This window comes from Zeus faber (genome assembly GCF_960531495.2).
Source record: "Zeus faber genome assembly, chromosome: 8".
Classification (NCBI taxonomy): domain Eukaryota; kingdom Metazoa; phylum Chordata; class Actinopteri; order Zeiformes; family Zeidae; genus Zeus; species Zeus faber.
This window is the reverse complement of record NC_137195.1, coordinates 21129830-21150836: the sequence shown is the minus strand read 5'-3', so window position 1 is coordinate 21150836 and position 21007 is coordinate 21129830. Positions and strand designations below refer to the sequence as shown.

The 21007-nt window shown below is 47.5% G+C and overlaps 2 protein-coding genes across 2 annotated transcripts; one reads left to right on the top strand and one right to left on the bottom strand.

Moving 5' to 3' along the window:
- Positions 1–1082: 1082 nt before the first annotated feature.
- On the top strand, positions 1083–6793 carry prss35 (serine protease 35). Its single transcript, XM_080005721.1, has 2 exons — positions 1083–1301; positions 4034–6793. Exon 2 carries the CDS (start codon positions 4053–4055, stop codon positions 5325–5327), a length of 1275 nt encoding a protein of 424 aa, XP_079861847.1. The 5' UTR covers positions 1083–1301; positions 4034–4052; the 3' UTR covers positions 5328–6793.
- Positions 6794–9164: 2371 nt separating this feature from the next.
- Positions 9165–20772, bottom strand: LOC307233490 (clathrin coat assembly protein AP180-like; the record flags this gene model as incomplete). Its single annotated transcript, XM_080004826.1, has 18 exons — positions 9165–9245; positions 9381–9518; positions 9673–9768; positions 10026–10116; positions 10236–10254; positions 10345–10533; positions 12382–12639; positions 13199–13270; positions 14218–14337; positions 14633–14701; positions 15145–15228; positions 16609–16917; positions 18079–18156; positions 19160–19351; positions 19714–19728; positions 19988–20065; positions 20392–20486; positions 20579–20772. 18 exons carry the CDS (start codon positions 20770–20772, stop codon positions 9165–9167), a joined length of 2178 nt encoding a protein of 725 aa, XP_079860952.1.
- Between the last annotated feature and the right edge of the window lie 235 nt (positions 20773–21007).

The window sequence follows — 21007 nt, the reverse complement described above, 5'->3', positions numbered from 1 at the left end:
AAGATTCACTCTTTTACCGGAGTAGCTCCAGACGGCATCCAGGGTCATTTAAAAGATGCGTTTGCTTTGGATGAATCGTTTGCGAGTCTTGCATCGCTACCAGTAGGCCATAGTCATCCGCACAGCTCTACATCTTTCTGATGTTTTTAGAGGTCAACAGGATAGTGGCGTACCGTGGGAATATTTCATCGTAAAAAAAATCCACGCCCTCATTCAGGCTGTTATCTCACTTCATTCCTGCCTCCGTCCTCCTCGCTCTCTTTCTCCCTCATTACACACATAGTTTCCATGTCTTGTCTTGGCTCATTGAGCCCCCCGGTTCTGACCTCACAAAATTACTCAGACGGAATCCGACCGCTGCACAAACTTTTTAAGACTTCACACCCTCAGACGGAACTGCCTTCATGGATGACTGTGATGCGATGGACAGATCGATCTCCAAGGCTCCCCATATTACATTTTTGGGGGGGAAAGAGAAGACGGTCAACAAGGCAGGAAAAACAAATGTGTGTGTGAAAGCATCTTTGGCTTAAAACGCCCATGAGCAATTTAGAGAATCCTTATCAACTCCTTTTTGTTGGGGGAAGGTGGTCAAACTTTTGAGGAGTTTTATGAAACTTTGGAGTCACTCGCTATTTGTTTTGCAGATAAACACAGGTGCAATGTTATAAAGGACATTGAAAATATCACACGCTGCAGATGTTGAAAGCCAGATGGGCAATATAGAAATGTCTGGCCGGCTGGGCTTATTGTGAGGCTAAAACCATTCCACCCACCGACTGAAAGTGCCATTGACTGGTGAGTAATGGCCCTCAGCTAGAATTTGGGGCGGGGTGGGGTTATTCTTGGAGGCTGCTGCCTGCCCCAGAATCTCAGTGCCCAGTTCAGCCTTTGGTGAAATGCTCTTGGTCCCACCCATATGTGAACAGCTTTTGTCACAAGTGGAAAAAAAAACCCAGAAAAAAACCCAAAACCTTTTCAGGTTTTTTTTTCTCTGTCCCCTCATCCTCCCTCCCTCCCTGCCTCCCTCCCTGCCTCCCTCCCTCCCTCCCTCCCGTAGCATCAAGTGCAGCGTCCCGGCTGAGACTCCAAACCCTGCAGATGCAATGAGGAGCAGGGAAGCGCCACACTGACACCAGGACTTCTGGGATTCAATAACACGTTGTTCTGGGTGGAAAAAAAGAACAGCAAATAATATCTGCAGATATAGATATATTTAAAAAAAAACAAAAAAAAAAAAACAAAAAAAAAAAAAACAATACATTGCGGATTTGTCTGATCCATCACTCGAATGCGAGCAGGTACGAAGCTTTTCCTTTTTTTTTCCACACAACCTCTCGAAGAAGCAACGGGAAAATCCACTTCTTGTTATTTATTTCTTTATTTGGATTTTTTTTTTTCTTATTCGTATTTCTTTCTCGGACTTGGATTTTTGGGCGTGGATGCGTTATTATTATTATTATTATTATTATCATTATTATAATTATTATTACTATAAATAATAATAATAATAATAATGTTTTTATGGAATTGAATCGTGTAGTGTTTCGGTGTGTTTAAAATACACCTTTTAATTATTTTGGAATGCACCAAATTGATCGATGCGCAGGATATTCAATCCGTGACACTTCGTTAGTCACTTTTGATCAATAGGCTCCTCTTGCATGGAAAAGCATTTAAAACGTATTTTCTCAAAGTGGCGTGATGAAGCAGATGCAGCTGGTAGATTCTAGTTCATCATAATACACAATTAAATGAGGTGTGCGTTTATTTATGAATAAAATCTGGCGCAATCAGTCAGTCATGATAATCGGTGGGGGTTGGTGCACTCTTTCTGGGATTTTTTTTCCAGCCAATTCAAACGACAGATTGCGACTTCAGGTGAACTTTTGTCGCTCTTTTGTGATAGTCAATTTTGTGGGGTTTTTTTGAGAACTTAAAACGCTTCAATTAATCTTTTTTTTTTTTTTTTTTCTTCTTCCCCTCCTCTCTCTCTTTAAATAAATGAAGCTTAATGAAATGAAATCAGTTGATGCTCGTGTTGTTTGGTACTGTATGTATTTTGTCAGGGTGCAAAAGTCATTCGGTTTGGTGAAAAGTTGAGAAACTGGGTCAAAGTGGATGAAATCATCCGGGGGAGGCGGGAGGGGGGAGGGGGAGGGGGGGGGGGGCGTCGAAACGGGCGAGAAGCGTCCATGAACCTCCTGGAGCGTCACCGCGCACTGGCGCCGCCTATCGGTGCGTCTGCGGCATCGCCCCCGCCCGCGCGGGAGTCACGGAACCATTACAAAGCAACAAAACAATCTCCCACTCCCAGTGGCTTTGACCTCCCAACTCACAGCGAGTGGAAAATAGCTTTTTCAGATTCTGCGCTGTATCAGATGTCACTCAGTGATGACCCCATAAGTGGAGTGTGAAGTTCTCCAGAAGATTAAGGGTCTCAGCATTGTTATGTCTTTGGTTTATGGAATAAAAAAAAAAAAAAAAAAAATTGAAAAAAAAAAACCCCGAATTAGGTTTGCGGGCGTGTTTGTTGCAGAGTGGACGGATTTTGGTGATGAATGTGAGGCATGTGTAATTCTAAGCAACGCTGTGGCAATACTTAGTAACGGTGGGCGCAGGGCCGGGTCTGCACCGCCGGAGACCTCGGCAAAATCGTCTCGACACAATCGTTAGGTTGATAGAGGAAACTCTGAAAATTGCAGGTTGGTGTACATTGGATACCGGCATTTACCCTCTACGGCAAAATGAGTAGAGTGGGTTTGAGAAGGCTGGATGATGGTAGACTCCTCTATTTCTGGCTCACCGATTGCTCAAAATTCCACCTAAAGAGGAATGTGATTTGAGGCTTTAAGTAATGGAAGGAACTCGGAGAGCCCGTGGTAATTTCATGATTGATTGGCACGCTTCCCGGGTGATATAATTTCTTCAGGGAGCGAGATGAGGCGGATTCTCCCTCTCTCAGTGATGTCCCTCGGGTCAGAGGTCACCAGATCACGCAGCATTCTGGTTTCCATGGTGCACGGGCAGCTGAAGGAAACTCGTGATGGAAAGGGAGGATGGACCCGCCGAGGTTATAGGCTGTATCCAGCAGGAAGCGCTGGGTGGTAGGGCGTCAGGGTATCACAGATAATTCTATACCCGTTTAATTTAATACTCAGCCAGGCTGAATGTCAATATGCTTTACTGCTGCTTCATCAAGAGCCTGGGCCTCCCTGTCGTGCTGGGAATTGCCAATGTGACTGCAATGGCGATTGCAAGAGTTTTTTTCTTCAGGGCAATGAGGAACATTAGCAGAGGCACACTCACAGAAGCTTGTGTAACACCATCGTTTTTACTGAGGCTTGCAGAAGGTACAATAATGTCCCATCTCCCCGGGCAGGGAGCAGCGAGGAGCTAGGGAAACCAGATATGGTCATTACTGACAGAGAAGGTTAACCATTGAGGCAAACCTCCAAGCCACTGTCTCAGCCCCCGGCAAGAGGTATGGGCTCGTACGCTCCTCCTCGCTGACCACAGCCTCCAGGCCCGCGCGCGGATCGTAAATCCGCTTGCAACCGCACGGCTAATATATAAACTCCAGAGAAGCGCTTTAAGTTCGAGATGATTTTAGAAACCGTTCTGCCAGATCTGTTTCAGAGTTTAGTCGTGTTGGAAACGGCGCCCAACTTAAAATGTTCAGTCCGACCCACATAGAGCGCTGTGGTAGGAAGTGTGCTGGAATATGCTGAGTGTCCTCTGGAGCCACAGGATACTTGCTTGGCTTGCTTGTGGTCTGTGCGTTAACTCACACTGACAGTCGCTGCACAGCGGTCCGCCAGCTGGACTATCCTGGTCTACATTGCCTCCCTGTGGACGGGAGCTGCACCTACTTTGACGGTTGTCAGCCAATCTTCGAACAAAATAGGACAGTGCCGAGACAAACATTTGAGGCAGCGTTTAAATGCATTTGGGGGAAATACTTTCGGATGCTCGGGTCGGCACTGTGTTGTGCTTCACTAAGTGTGTTCCATTTTCCCCTTTTTCGTAACAGAGCCAGGCTCACCTTAACAATGGGCCCCATACCCCTGTCTTTCCTGGTCCCGGTGCTTGCTTTGGCAGTGGCGGCCTCGATTGCGGAGGAAGCCACAGCCGACGACGACGACTACACATGGCCGCAATGGAAGGTGCCGCTGGTGAGGACTAGACGCACCGTGCCGCTCAGCAGCCCCAGCTTTTCCGCCCAGCCGCACGCGGAGCTGAGCGGGGCCTGCGGGATCGAGTGCCAACGTGGGCTCCCCTCCCCCTCGCTGCGCGACCTGGAGCAGTTCCTTTCCTACGAGACGGTCTACGAGAACGGCACGCGCACCCTCACCTCCATATCCGTGCAGGGCCTCAATGAGGTCAGCGCCGCGCCCAGGAACTCCTCGCTCTCCCGACGCAAACGGGAGGTCTACGGCATGGACACGCGCTTCACCATCTCCGACAAGCAGTACTCCACCAAGTACCCTTTCTCCACCTCCGTCAAGATCTCCACGGGATGCTCGGGAGTGCTCGTGTCGCCTAAGCACGTGCTGACCGCAGCCCACTGCATCCATGATGGACGGGATTACCTGAGTGGCGCGCAGAAGCTCCGCGTCGGCGTCCTTAAGGAGAAGTCCAGGCGAGGCAAAGGGGGCAAAGGGAAGGGAGGACGAGGGAAGGGCAAAAGAAGGAAAGGAGAGGGCAAAGACAAGGAGGAGCAAGAAGAGCATGAAGAGAAAGAGGGGAAAGAGAAGAACAAAGGGAAGGGGAAAGGTAGAAAGGGGCGGAGCCGGCGCAGCGTGGAGTCCGAGAGGCCGTCGTTCAGGTGGACCAGGGTCAAGCAGACCCAGGTCCCGAAGGGCTGGTTCAAAGGGGTGTCAGACGGAGTGGTGGCCGATTATGACTACGCACTGCTGGAGCTGAAGAAGGCCCAGAAGGTCAAATACATGGACCTGGGCGTCATTCCCTCGATCAAGAAGCTGCCGGCCGGAAGGATCCACTTCTCCGGCTTCGACGACGACCGGCCCGACAACCTGGTGTACCGCTTCTGCTCGGTGTCGGAGGAGTCCAACGACCTGCTGTACCAGTACTGCGACGCTAAGCCCGGTTCCAGCGGCTCAGGGGTCTACATCCGCCTCAAGGAGCCCGGCAAGAAGAAGTGGAAGAGGAAGATCATCGGGGTCTTCTCAGGTCACCAGTGGGTGGATGTCAGCGGTAAGGGGGAGCAGCAGAACTATAACGTGGCAGTCAGGATAACACCGCTCAAATACGCCCAGATCTGCTTCTGGGTCCACGGAGACTCCAGCCAGTGCCAGGTGGTCTAAGAACAAATGTCTGCCAGCCAACCCACACAACACACACGCGCGTGTACACACACACACACACACACACACACACACACACACACACACACCTCATAATCCGCCAACACTCACCACGACACACCATCACAATCTAATTCATCGCGTATGTCGTCTTGCTTACCTCCAGTGCCTGAAAATGGCATTTCCGACACTGTGTTAGAAATGCTTTATTACACTGTGTTGCAGCATCAGCATTACAGTGACACATGCAGATGTAGCACACGCAAGAAACCCTAACAACACACACACACACACACACACACACACACACACACACACACACACACACACACACACACACACACACACACACACACACACACACACACACACACACACACACACACACACACACACACACACACACACAGACCTTCCCCCACTGCAATGCATACACATTTGTTCAAAGACACAAAGCCATTGAGACTCAATGTTGACAACAACAGGAACTCGTGAACACATGAAGAGGACTGTGGCTAGTCAGTTCTTTTTTAATTTATTTGATTTGAAAAAAGAAAAATATTATCATGAATATATTTCTAGGTCCTATAGGTCTGAAGTTTTTTTAATGTTCAAATTTCTTTTTTTAATTTGACCAGTTTTGATGCATCGTTCAAAAAGTGTGTATATTTAAATGTTTCTAATTGCTTTATACTGGCAACGCCTTATATATCAGCATTGTATTCCAGCTAGATTTAGTAGGGCGAAGCATTGGCATGTTTGAGTATTATCCAGCGTTTTTGAATAAAGAGCAAGTGTGCATTGGCTTCGACACAAGACCCAGAAAAAGAGAATACTTATTTTTTTCTTGCGAATATACTGTAGAAATAATGAGATAACTGTTTTTATACTAAAGGTCCGGTGTTTTGAATTATGTATATCTAGCTTTAAATTCATTGTTGTTGTTTTTTTTTTTTTCCAAACACCGTTCCGACTGGACTGTTCCTCCCCAAATTGCATCAAGTAATTCATTTTTTTTCCTGTTCTTGCAAGGCAGTGAAATGTGGTTTCATTGTTGTGCACATAATTACAGTGGTGCTTATTCAGATTTGGTGCTAATTTATGGGATTGTACTTTTTTGGAGGGGTGGGGGATGTGGGTGGGGGTAGAGTTTTCAGAATATATTGTGATAGCCTAGTACTGTTACTGCATATTTAAATTGATGCTTCACAATGTGGGTGTTAATGAGACGGGACTGAAAGATTCAACCTTTACTTGAGCTGTTTTAGATTTCTGTAATTCCTAGGTTATAGTAAAACAAACAAACAAAACAAAAAAAAAAAAACATCAATGCTGTCTTAGCTTTCGTTATGTTGAATTTGAACAATTTTTCACTTAGGTGCCACAATTTCCTTTTGATTGCAAAAAAACCTGAAAAAGAACGATGCAGATTGAAAATGACCAACCATTAAACCAAGAGTACTACATGTATGTGTTATTGTGTGTGTTCCCCCTGACAAAAAAAACCAAAAACATGACACACTATGATGCTAAAAAAAACGAGAAAAAATAGTTCAGGATGAGCATTATTGGATTGAATACCACTATGGAAAGCCGCCATCTCAGATTTTAAATGCTGAACGTGGATAACTGAATGACCACCACAGTGACCCATTGAAGGGCCATGGGACTAACATGGGACTGGTCTTTGTAAAATACTCAGATTAGTAAAATAGTACAAGTAAACTTAGTCAAATCCTCTGCCGTAAGTGACAAGGACACAGGCAGCCCGGTGGAGAAAGACCGTTCTGGGCCAGCGTTGTTCCATCATCAAGTTTATTGCATCTCATAGGGCTTTACATGCACTGGGTAGGGCGATCGTAAAATGAAATTAATTGGGACATAAAACCAAGATATTATATAATTTTAACTCAATCATGAACCAAAAAAACCTTTTGATTTCCCATCATTTAGTCACCTTGTCGTCCTCCCGCCAGTCGCTGAAACGGTCCATTGAAATCACAACACGCACACAGACGGTCACCATGAGAGTAACTGGGGACTACAGCACAGGACCGGGGCCGTCAGTACTACACAGCCGCTCGAGCGCGACGGGGGACGGCGAGAACGGGTCCGTTCCGCTGAGAGTTGGAGGGGGACTCGGACAACCTCTGCCTACGGGCGTAACAAATCCTCGAGAAAGGTGTCCGATGTACGACAGCGGCGCTCACAGGCCTCGAGGGAGGCGGAGGATGACCAAAGCAACGTGTACGACAAAGAGGAATCTGCCGTTCTTTCTCTCCTTAAATACCCCAAAAAAACCAGCATTCGCACCAGCTCGCTCCCGGCCATTTCTAAACCAGACGGTGATCAACTACAACACCGGGCGGGAAAAAAGGGCGATGCTGATATGAGTGGCTAGGGAGTACCACCATGTCTTTGGGAGAACGCAGGACCATACGTGGGACGACTGTTAACAATAACGTCGGTGAATATCAACAGACATAACTCTAACAGGTGAGGATTGTACATATCACGGAGCGAAAAAACAACAAAAACAAAACAACCCAAAACAAATAGAATAAATGAATAAAAAAGGAATATTTGTGGATCTGTTACGCATCAGAAGCCCATACAGGTTGCTTGTCATTACATAGTTACCATATAGCAGTATTTGATATTCGTCTCCAAATGTTGTTAAACATTGACGGGAAATGGGATAACGCTCACGAGAATTCTTACAATTTCATATCAGATCACATTTATATTTCTCTTCAACAGACACACAGAGTAGAGAGCCCGAGAAATTTATGTACATCAAAAAAATAAATGAAAATAAAAAAAGACCCATTTTGTAAACGACACACGACACATTTTTCTTCCGCACTACAACGGGGCCACTTCACTTTTCATTCTTGTCCGAACCGTGGAAAAGAAAGGGAGGGGGGTCCAGATTTGGGGTGGGGGTGGGGGTGGGGTGGGGGGGGGGGGGGGGTTGCGGATGGAGCTCGGGACACACGACCCACGTCCGTCATCCGACTCAAACGGCAACACCGGAAACAAGGGAACCTATAGACACATACGCCAGCACTTCCTCTCACCTGCTTATGTTGTTGTTTTTTATTTGTTTTTTTGTTTTGTTTTCTGGCTTTTTCTCTTGTTTTGTTTAGACAAAGGATAATTACATCGACATAAGCACACGCCTTGCTGCTGAGTTTTTCTTTTTTTGTTCTGGTCTTTTATATACTGTAGATATACTGCTAATGTTCACTTTCACAGTTTGTGCTACAACATCACACTGGGGATTAGGAGGGGGGGGGGGGGGGGGGGGTCGGGGTAAGAGATACGTGGAGGAGGTGGTGGTCTCTGGTCTCTGGCATCGTGGGATGTTGACGGACGCCGGGGCAGAGGGTGAGAGGGCCTTGCTCTGGAAAAGAAAGCAGCTGGACGAGAAAAACAAACACAAAAGAAAAACATTATTACTAGCACAGACCCCCCCCCCCCGTTTGCCTCTAATGAGTTGCTTCCCCCACACCCTTTTATGGTGATAAGATTGTAGGTCTCACTGAATGCTCGATACAGATAGTACTGCAACTACACAAAAGGTCACGCGAGTAGAATTAAACGGCGGCTGGTGGAACTTGCAACTTGAATAAAACTTGAAATATTTGGTCGCTCAATGGGAATTTCAGTCCTCAGTGAGTTTGATTCCATATCGACCCACATAGAAAAACATGGCAATGTCGGCAAGGAAAGCCCTTCGATATCACTCTTATTTATTTAATTACCAAAGGTTGATGGATGGTCCCCACCCGCGTCCACCCCTGCTTCAAACCCTGCTCCGCACCCACCTGCGCATTATAAGAAGTCCTTGAGGTCCAGGTCTGCCAGTGGGTCCTTGGGCTTCTTGGGGCTCTGGTTCGCAGGTCCTGGAGAAATCTGTAGAGGGAGAGGAGACATGGGCTGTGAAGATGCACAGTATGAGAAGACAATTTCATGTGTGTGTGTGTGTGTGTATACATGTTTGTCTCATTTATATCACATATATACAGTATATTACATGGAGTGTCTTACCAGGGCCCCCGGTGCAGCGCCTGGAGCCACTGCACCTCCAACCATGCCTGTAAAGGGTGGTCTCATGATAGGCTGCGCCATCAGAGACTGGCCCATCAGGGGTTGCATCATGGGAGCTCCGGGGCCAGGAGCGGGAGGCTGCGTGGGAATGCAGAAAATGTAAATCTTTCGGCATCACAGACACGTTACTGCCATTTATTACGTTTTATACAAATCATTACACGAGAGAAAAGAAAAACGAAGAAGCTTCCACAAACACAAAGGAGAAACTTGTTGAGAGAACACGGCTCACCATGCCAAAACCGGGCTGTGCCACCATGGGTGGCGCCATGGCTCCACCCGAGGGTGCGGCTCCTGGTACCCCAGGAGCCCCGGGGGCAGCACCGGCCTAGAGACATTCACAATTAACACATTCAAGAAAAATCAAAATTCACAAAACGCTTTTACACAGTAGTGCACGAAAATACAGCCAGTCCGAACTATCATTGTATTATGGTGAAAGTTTAGAGGTTCATGGATTAAAGGAAACTGGTATTTTTGTTACCTTCTCCCAATGATGAAATAAAGTTTAGGAGTGTTTATATTCTCCTTGCTGTTTTTAATGGGATGGCTGCTCCTCAAAGGTTGTGTAATAATAGTACCTACCATAGGGGCTGCTGGCGTACCCCAGCTGGTGGGGGCCACCTGTGGGGTCCAGTTTGCGCCTCCTGTGAGCTTCTTCTCACTTTGGGGGTCCCTTCAAGAGACAGCGTGCAGGGTGACGCATCAGAACAGAGAAGCAACGCATGAGTGACAAAGACCATAAATACAGAACTTCCGAATTGAGTATGTTCACAAACATAAAAATAAAATCACCTTTTCTTTACGCCAAGGTCTGCAAAACAACAACAGCGCAATCAGAAGTCGGAAGCAAACAAATGACAAAAAGTCAACAATTCCAAATAGTTCTTAAGGACCAGCCTACCTCCCACCAGGTTGGCCAGTGACGAGTCCAGGTCCCCCGCCAGGGTTTTGGTAGCGGCCGGAGCGGGAGGCGGAGCGGCCGCCACGCCCATGCCCAACCCTGCCGGGGTCCCGGCGCTCCCTGCAGTGCTGCCTCCGGTGCTCTGGGGTGTTATTGCAGGCATCAGCAAGTCGCCTAATCCATCAAACACTTTGGGGGGGGGGGGAGACAGCACATAAAAACAAAGGGAAACAAACCAGAAAACAAATACAGCGTGGATTACAACCCGGTAAATCCCTTATCCACCGCGGAGCAGACCAGACTGTGCAGCAGGATCAGGCCACCACGGCGTCACATTCTGTAACCGGCCGTGGAATGCATGCAGGGGAATTACTACAACGACATCCAAATGTTTCAGGGGAGTTTTGCGTGTGACTCAGATAGTGTGTGTGTGTGTGTGTGTGTGTGTGTGTGTGTGTGTGTGCATTTCATAAACTCAGGCTCAAGTCAGACTCTGAAAGGTTAGGGGGAACATGAGGGTGTACTGCAGGAACGCATATTAAAAAAGGGAGCACAGCCTGTCTCATGCATGAGACACATGGAGGAAACGCTCTGTAACATGCCAAATTGCGTGTGTATGCGCGCGGGTGCGTGCGTGTGTGTGTGTGTGTGTGTGTGTGTGTCTGTTTTTGTGTGTGTGTGTGGTTGAGGTAGCGGGAGGGGGGGGGGGGCTTGGCTGAATAACTCATGCTGCGATGCACTGCGGGGGGTAGTAACTCACCCATTACATAGTAGAGGAAGCAAGCAATACCCCGCCCCCCCACAGCAGAGACAGAGAATGGCAGGGGTGGGTGTGGACAGAGAGGGGAGGTGGTGGAGGTGGTGGTGGTGGAGGAGGAGAGACGAACAGTGACGGATAGCAGACGGAAGGAAAAATAGATTTGTGGACGGAGGAAGAAAGAGAGAGGGAGTAAAATGTCTCTCGCGTGGAGAGAAGAAGGGGGAGGAAGAGTGGGCAGCAGGCGAGGGTGATGTGATGGGGAGTAAGTGTGTGTGTGTGTGTGTGTGTGTGTGTGGGGGGGGGGGGGGGTGCAGTAGGAAGCGTCAGCATGAGAGCATGTGAGGAAAGAAAGGACAAATCCAAAGGGGGAGAGCGAAGGGGGCGGATGAAAGACAGAGAAAAAGAAGAGAGAGAAAGAATAATCAGCGGGGGTGGGCGGGAGGAAGCGGCGCTGAGGCGTTAAGCTGCCGACGGCCGTGACCGCAGAGGCCAAAGCCGTTACGTAAGCGGGACGCGGACGCCAGCGGTGCGTGTCGGCGCCGCTCATGCGCGACGCCAACGAGAAGCAGCGGGAGGAGGAGGAGGAGGGCGGGCCAGGCAGTTTCACAACATCAACGCTTTTTAGAAAATGTGAATACTTGGAACTAAAAAGGGGGGCTGCCTTTATGACCGGAATTTAACACTTACAGTTAAGTATTTCTCAAGTATCTCTATACGTATATACTTTTCAGTTTCACAGATTTTCAAGTTTTACTCCACTAGGTTTCAAAGCAAATATCTATACTTTTTCTCTCTACTCTACTACTTTACTACTACTACTACTCTACTACATTTCTCAAGCAGTCATGCTATTTTTTAAAAATTTTTCTAATCTGGATTTACATTTATATACATTTCGTTTTGAAAATATGGATTTTTGTCCATCTAAATTCTTTGAATCAGGATTTATATCTACTGTATATTGATCAAAAGCAAGACCAATCAGGACATGCTTAGCTGATCTGCAAAAGAAACGGTACAGTAGTACTTTATGTCATATTATAGACTGGACATGACAAGTACTTTTACTTTTAATACTTAAAGCAGCATTTAAGAGCTAGTACTTATCTACTTTTACTTCAGTAGAAACAACATGGTACTTCAGCTCTGAGTACTTCATCCACCACTGTAAAAAAGAGACACTTTATTGTCACGTCCCGGTGTGTTGATGCATATAATACACAGTCACAGACTACTCAAAAAAAATAAATCAAAAAACAAAGGAACTGGACACTTACTTGAGGCATCGAAGCCACCAGAGGGCGCTGGTGTGGTGGACACTGGCTCTGCTGCTATAGGTAATATGGGCGCCATGGGGATGACAACTGGGACCGGAGGTGTGGGGGAAGGCAGGGAGTCCAGGGCCTCGAAGCCAGACTCCAGGAGGTCGTTCTGGATCGGAGCCAAAGCCGGGGCCAAAGCCAGAGCCGGGGCCAAAGCCGGGGCCAGAGCCAGAGCCGGGGCCGCTGTTGGTGCCAAGCTGGGGGAGATCAGGCCTGGAGGGGTGGAGTGACCGAAAAACACAGCAAGCGGACGCGTTGCTTTCACGTTACGTGTGATGTTACCTGGGTTAGTTTGTATAGAATGCCATGACCATACAATGGAACAGACGTGTGAAATATGAAAGAGTGAAACAAATCAAATCTAACAACAGATTTTGAAAATAAAACGCTAAAAATAAAGCAACAAGACCAATAACAAAACGGCTGCATCTTTTCAGAGAAATAATATTTGAACTTTTAGATATATCGATTCTTTGTGGTGTTACAGCAGCAGCAATCAGAAAATATAGGTATTAAATAAGTAATTTAAAAAAAAGGAAACATTTGAATTGAAAAATGATGTACATTTTTGAGCAATATACAAAAATCTAAGAAAAATTATAAAATGTATTAAAAAGGTCATACCTGTTGTTTACAAAGTTCTTTACAAACCGAAGCGGTACAGTCTACAGTCTAACAGTAGCATTCGGAGGACGGTGGGGGCAGACTGCGAGACAGAGCGAGGGAGCAGCTAATTGCGGGAAGAGACAGCAAATGGAGATGTGGCACCCACCTCCCAGCAGGTCGTCTCCGGCCTCTGCAAGGGCGGAGCTCTGTGCCCCCTCGCTGGGACCGCTGAAGGAGTCTGTGGGGGGCGTCAGGTGATCCACAAGGCAGCATGGAGGGCAGAAAGGGGTTAGTGGTCAGCCACGGGCTGCTCACTGAGACAGGCAAGGGGGGAGAGGAGCCGCATGTGAGGCCAGGCAGTGAACCGGATCACACATACAGTATTTGTAAGACACATGCACACGCGCACGCACACACACACGCGCACACACACACACACACACACACACACACACACACACAAACAGACAGACACCATTTCAGGTATAGTATAGGTGGCTTGTAGGGTCATCTAGAAAAACCTTTAAAAACAAGACCAGTCGTGATTATGTAGACTCAAAACAGCATTAAATGTGTTTTCGAATCATCAGAGTAAATCAGGAGGATGCATATAAGATACATTTGAAATGAATGTAATAATATACTTATTACAGTAAGTATACTTATTACTTATTATATTTTATGTATATAAATGCTCAAAAAACTGCATTTAAAACCCTTCAGATTATGACGATGTGTCCTCATAATCCGAATGTCCTATCAATGCTGGTGGGCGCGCGCACGCACACACACACACACACACACACACACACACACACACACACACACACACACACACACACACACACACACACACACACACACACACACACACACACACACACTTTATTATATTACTACTTTAGCAGCTTCTACGTCATGCTCTATTCGAATAATATATCTATCTGTGATCTAGGCCAGTCCAACAACACAATAATAATAATACAACCTTCAGTAAATGCAGACACAAGATCAGCCTGATGGTGATAGGTGCATAAACTATAAACTAACAGCAGGAAGAAGAAGGTCAGACAACGGTTGAAATGAAAGCGGTGAGACAGAGTTAAACAAGTTGTAGGTGTGTGTGTGTGTGTGTTTGTGTGTGTATGTGTGTGTGTGTGTGTGTGTGTGTTACATGAACAGTACCCAGCAGGTCAATGACAGGTGCTGGCTCTGGTTTGGGTGGAGAGGAGGCCTCCGTGGCTGGAGTTGAAGCAGGAATAGGAGCAGCGGCAGGGGCGGGGGCAGGGGTAGGAGAGAAGGAATCTAGCGAATCGAGCGAGAGAGAGAGAAAGAAAGAGAGAGAGAAAAAAAAAAGACCGATCAATCCAAATGACTACATTTATACCCGGGACAGTTTGGCCTCCGCAGGGAGTGGTGGCCATGCTCTCCTGTCAGATCCAGACTAACAGGCCGGGGAGGAGAGGAGGAGGGGCAGAGTCAGCCAGGAAATGACTTAGGAAGAGTTTGAGAACGAGAGAACCTGCCATGCACACCTTCCTTCCAGTGGTTGTTAGTGGAGATGGGGGAGGGGTGGGGGGAGGCCGAGCAGAGAACTCACCCGTGACGATGTCCCCGGCCAGAGCGGGCTCCGGCAGAGGAGAGGGGCCGCGAGACACCGCAGGGAGGTCTACAGCAGCCAGCGCACAGGGGAGGAAGGACAGAGGAGAAGCAAAGAGGCAAAGGGGGTGGAAGCATAGAAGAAGCATTAGCATAGCTTAGCACAGCTTAGCATTGCATAGAGAGAGAGAGAGAGATAGAGAGAGAGAAGGAGAGAGAGAGCGAGCGAGCGTGCAAGAGAGAGAGAGAGAGAGAGAGCGAGAGAGCGAGAGGGGGGTAGATCGACAGTAGCACAGACAGGAGGAGCAGCCACAAAGTGTAAAACCATTCACGTTCGACGGGGTGGAGGCTTTGGCGTGCACAGTTGTCATACCACGATGGGGACAAACCGAGACGAGTGGCAAAACAAGATAAAAACAGACGAGAGGGAGGAGAGGAGGTATAGACACTATAGGAAACAAGGAGGGTCCACAGAGAGAGAGAGAGAGACGGGATGGACATCGACTCCTGTACCTGCACCAAAAAGGTCTACGCTAGGAGTGGTTGCAGCTTTGGATTCAGTGGTGGGGCTTTGCTCAGGCATAGAATCAAACATATCTATGGACAAGGATACACAGTTCAGATTCCCAGTCTCAGTGCATTCAGAAAATGATGAGTAAACAGATAGAGAAAGGAAAAGCAGGAGAGTTGAAACTGCTGAGCTACCAGTCTATCTGTTTGTGATGGCAGTATTATTCATAATTTAAATTATGGAAATTAAAAAATGGAAGTTTTAAGATGGGAAACCACTCAATTTCAGCAAAGGTGTTGGTCACATGTCCCAGGAATAGCTCCATTTGTGTCACGTCAATGACTATTTACGATTGGCTTGCAGTGAGATTTCAAAATCTTGTTCTCCAATTCTCCGATGTCACATAAAAAACAACAATATACAGTCAGACTGAGAAGTGGAAATAATTCAATAAGTCCTCCATTGATGTGAAGATCATTAGGATGGCTTGTTTAGGTGGAACTGAAAAAATTGATGCTCACTTTACACCAAATCTGTAATCGCATCCAACAGTCGGCTCCTCCCCCGGTAAGATTTGGTGACATCCATCCCTGGATTGGACGTTGGAATTTCGCACTAAAGCGTGTCATAGCTTTCTGCTTGCGGAATGAAACTCTCCATATGGAATGAATGGACCTCTGCTTTGTTGTTGTCGTTTGTCGGATTCGGTGTGAAGCTAGCTTTAGATAAGAGCTAAGAGAAGTTAGTCTCCAGCTCAGTCTGTGCAATTGTCTTTTTCAGTGACATTACAATTAGAGTCTAATATTTGACATGATTTGAGTTTAAGTAGCTAGTGTTGAATTTCTTTAATTCATTCATTTTTTACAAATATCCCCACAAATAGTGACACTGAAACCAGGTGGTGTTGCCTTCAAACTAAAACAATGTGCAGGCTAAAGCAAAGTGCTGTTCAGACTGGCCAGACGTCAGAGGAGAAGAAAACGTGCGTGATAAATTGTTCAGTAGTGTTAAACTGCTGGGCTTTCTTTCTTCCCCCGACCTCTGACGCCGTGCGTGCCTGTAAGTTAGTGCTCAGGGCAGGTTACCGATCAAAACCAGTCGGCCATGTCAACATTCAAAAAATTTGTGTTTGTGTCATTTTTTTTTCCAATCCCAAAATAATGACTCAAAAAGAGGAATTTCAAGGGTCGACTAACAATTTTAAATTGTATATATTCACATTTTTGCAGACATGGTCAACATGCTTGAGTCACTGTTGGTCATGTTCCAAACTCAAACTCAGAGTCATCATAACCCAAAACAGCGTCATGAAATCAGGAAAAAAACGAAATCAAATATGAAATCTAGGGATTGGGCACATTATCATCATCATCATCATCATCATCATCATCATCATCATCATCGTCTCCATCATGATGCAGGGCAATGCAGCAGTGACAGGCGGAATGAGAGTAAGAGGACTTTACCACCAAAGATATCTAGAGCTGGGGCGCCGGCAGACTCTGTGGTGGTGTTGTCGCTGCTTGTGGTGGTGGTGGTGGCAGAGGTGGTGGTGGAGGTGGTGGTGGCGGTGGAGGAGGAGGAGGAGGGGGTGGGGGCAGCTGCAGGAGGGGCAGCGATGGCCGACGCCTCACTGGGGGCGGGGGTGACGACCACAGTGGTGGTGGCGTTGGTGGAGGGGACGGAGGCGGCGGGCGCCATGTCGGCGGGCCGCATGGCGAACAGATCCAGCTCCGGGGCGATGTCCGCGCTGCCCTCCGTGGTGGCAAATGGGTCTTCAAACGGGAAGGGGTGGAGGTAGGGGGAGGGGAGCGGAAGGCAGGGGTGGGGGATGGCCAGAAAAGGAAGCGGGGGGGTGGGGAGTTATAAACAACAAAGAAGGTAAAAAGCAAAAAGGAAGCTCCAGATCAGAGTTAGTGAGTTAGGAGAGCTACATGAGACCTGTTTCAAAAGGCAGTTATCTCCTATTAACATTTATCCTGCAACCACGGGATTAAACACACACGCCCACACGCACGCACGCACACACATACACACACACACATACACACACACACACGTCGGTAATAATTAAATTTTGATAGCTAGAGCTTTCTGTGCAATAGGCCCTGTACAAAATCATGTACAAACATGTTTACAATGACATTATAATTTATAACATTCAATTGGCAAATTTGAAATGAAACGTTTACGCAGTAAGTTCTGTGGATGCAGAATAAAGTTAATGCAGAAGCGTGTTAGGTAAAAGGGAATGGCGGCTTTGTTATTGTCGTGGTTACTATGGCACACATGGGAGATGTACAGCAGTTGTTTCGAGTCAAACGTATTATTGTCGTGGTTACTATGGCACACATGGGAGAAGTACAGCAGTTGTTTCGAGTCAAACGTATTCAAATCTATGGTCAAAGCGGCCAATTTCATCGCTGTCTTGCAGAAATACTTACACAACCCGGCCAAAGAGAGAGAGAAAATGGGAGTTATTGTAATGATCAGTATTATCATCATAACTCCCACATCAGCACCGTGGGTTAGTGTTGCTGCCAGCCACAACCAGAGGTCTTGGGATTAAAAAAAACAACTACAAAATGGCTGTAATTAGCATTTTACTTGAGTATTCACCGGGTGAATCACTCGAGCAAAAGAAGAGTAGAGAGAGGGCAGGAGAGGGTGCATGACTGGGCCTCAGCGGCTCGTGGTGGACGTTTGGGGACGAGACAGCAGCTCGGGGGTTCCACTACTGTCCCCCGATGGAAGCAATGCCAGCCGAATCCGACTGATAGCAAACAAAACAGACTCCTGGCGTTCACACAGTCACTCACGTGGACGGCCATAACGCGCGCGCGAATGCGCATGCGCACGCGTGCGCACACACACACACACACACACACACACACACACACACACACACACACACACAAAGCTGTTTTGTCACCCACCAGATCCACCAAACGCATCAGTAGCAGGACCCGCGGCTACAGCAGCCGGCCCGTCTCCTGGGGAGGGCGCAAACGCATCTAAAGACAGAGGCGTGGGGGACCGCACAACGACAACAACAAAGAAAAATTCCACAGAAAAAACAAAGGCGGGACAGACAGATGGCGATGAGAGGGACAGGACAGAGACCAAAGGAGAGACGGGTCACACAGAAAACAGAATAAAAAAAGTGACGAACGGAACAAACAAAGATGAGAAGTCTACGTTAGGAGAGAGTAGCAGAGAATACAAGAGATATGCAGCCCAGGTCACCAATCTGAATGGTTTCTGCAGTGGAATTTTTTAAGTCCTCTTTTGAAAAGGGTGTGTGTGTGTATGTGTGTGTGTGGGGGGGCTGCATAAAGCTGCATTCAGTGATCAGGCTACGGTTTGGTTCGGGATGAGGTGCCACGGCGGAAATTGTCACAGGGTTGTACTCTGTGACAAAATCGGAGGGGGGGGAGGGGCAAGTTAAGCTCAGCAATGGACAAAAAGCAAAATAAATCTCTCTTTGACGGACTTGTTGGTTGTTTTCATCAGAAAACAGCACAGGTTAGTGGTGCTCTGTTGCTCATCTGGTTTAACGGTAAAAGTAATGAAGACTCGTTACAATATGTATAGGTCCAGGTGTCAGAATTTGATACTTAATTGGTACCTGTATCAACTGAATTTCACTGATACTGAGCATCAATGAAATTCTGCGGCAATAAAAATCAAATGTCAATACCTAAGCAGTCAAAAAAACCAAAGCCAAGACATTGATGTTTAAACTGCTGATATTTCACAAAAATAGTTTTGGAATAAGTATGGTTCAGGTTCAGGCAATATTTAAACAATACCCAGCCCTACGTGTGTATACGCGTCCTGTCCTGCAGGTAAAACCTAAGTCAACCCCAACGAAAGAAAAAAAAAAAAAAAAAAAAAAATGCCAAAGGAGCAAGCGGGCTCCCTTGATAGACAGGCCAGACAGACCGATCCTGCAGAACCTTTGGCTTTGGCCTGCGCCCCCACGTCTGTCCTCGACTGACCCCCGACCCCACTGACCTCCGAACAGGTCGATCTCTGCAGCGGGGGTGGGAAGAGGCAGCGAGGCTGGAGTGGCAGCGGCAGCGGCTGTGGCGCTGTCTGGCGTCTCGGCCCCTGGGGTGGAAGCGGCGGAGTCCCCCCCCGCCAGCAGAGCCTCGGATGCACCGTCAGTAGCAGCAGCAGCGGCAGCAGCAGCAGCAACCGGGGTGGCTAAGCAGGTAAAATCCACACCCCGACCAAACCGAAACCCAGAGGTGATAAAGCCCCATGGCCAGAGTCAGACACAGCCACCCCCAACCCCCCGAGACAAAGAGAGAGAGCCAGGGAAAGAGAGGAAAGAGATAGATGGGAGGAAGAGAGTATTGTCAAAGAGACGAAAAAAAACAAAAAACAGACTTGGTTTTCAGAAGACAATACAGGATAAAAAAAAAAGGAAAAGCCAACGGCGCCTCGGTGTACACGAGACAATTACGAGAGAGTTTTGGAAGCTGAATAGGCAACACCGAAAGATAAACCCGTTGACATTCCTACAATGCCACTCTGTAGAAGAGATCCATCCACAGAACACTCACCCTCAGCCAAAAGATCTGTGCCAGGAGAGAATGAAAGAGAGCAATCGGGGCAGACGGAGAGAGATAGAGAGAAATAAAGAAAGAAAGAAAGAAAGAAAGAAAGAAAGAAAGAAAGAAAGAAAGTGGATTGATGGTTATTAGCCATTCATGTAGATACCTTTGACGGGTATCCTTTATTCTAAGGTTGGCAAAATGACACAGAAACGTCTCCCCCAAGCCCGTCCAATAAGCCTAAAAGGTCCCAAATGCAATTTAGCCTTGACTAAGCCCTGACTAAGGCTGGACCCATGCCAGGCCTTAAGAGCCTGGGACCAGGCTTGACTAAGGCTGGACCCAGGCCAGGCCTTAAGAGCTAGTGGAGATATGGGCCAAAACAGAGGACACATCAAAGACAAACTAATATAATTAACTAATACATAACACAAACTTAATATATAGCAAACAGGCATGTCCATACACCCTAAATCAAAAAGGGAAATTCCATAACAAGCACTAGATGGTCCACACGGTTAAATACAAATATGTGAGGAAAGAGATTCAGCCGGCGTGCAAATCAATCAACATAGAAATTGAGAGTTAATCATATTGAAATCAACTAATATACAACCCTAACCCAACCCTAACCCTTACAGTCAAAGTTGTTAGAAAAGGCTGACTCTGAGCGCTGCCCAGTCTCACCTCCCCATGCCGTGGTGGAGGAGGCAGCTGCGGCGCCCCCTGCTGACGAGGACGACATGGGGTCCAAATCCAACAGGAACCCATCATCCAGTGCACTATGGAGTGAGGGCGGACGGAGAGACACTAAGGCTTCGGGGCATCGATAGCGTGATATCGACAGGTGGCTCGGTTTCAGAGCTCCTCTTACTTGCTGATGGCGGCGGTGGGGGCGGGGGTGATTGAGGGGGGCGGGGGCTTGGCCGGCGGGCCGGGACGTGCAGGCGGCCCACCGGGGGCGGGCGGCGCTTTCTTGTGTGTGGTGGTGGATGCGGCGGCCGGCGAGCTGTTGTTTGCTGTTAAATCCTGCAATGAAGAGAGAGCACCCCGTCCTCCTGTTACCATGGTGAACTGCACTGCCAAGCATGGACAGAATGACAATTCGGCTCTGCGACAGATGTGAGCACGAAAGCGACAGCGAGTCACGACTAGTTCGCGAGAAGGGGATTGGTTTGCGGTAAAAAAAACAAAAAAAACAAAGCTTACCTTGGTGGGCGACCTGCAAAATAATGATAAAAGAAAGAATTACACATCGTAGAGCTTTTATGGTGTGAACGATGAAGCATTGTGGTGAATACTG

Excerpts from the sequence above, each read along its gene's own strand:
- prss35 (XM_080005721.1), top strand. The coding sequence starts at position 4,053 with ATGGGCCCCATACCCCTGTCTTTCCTGGTCCCGGTGCTTGCTTTGGCA.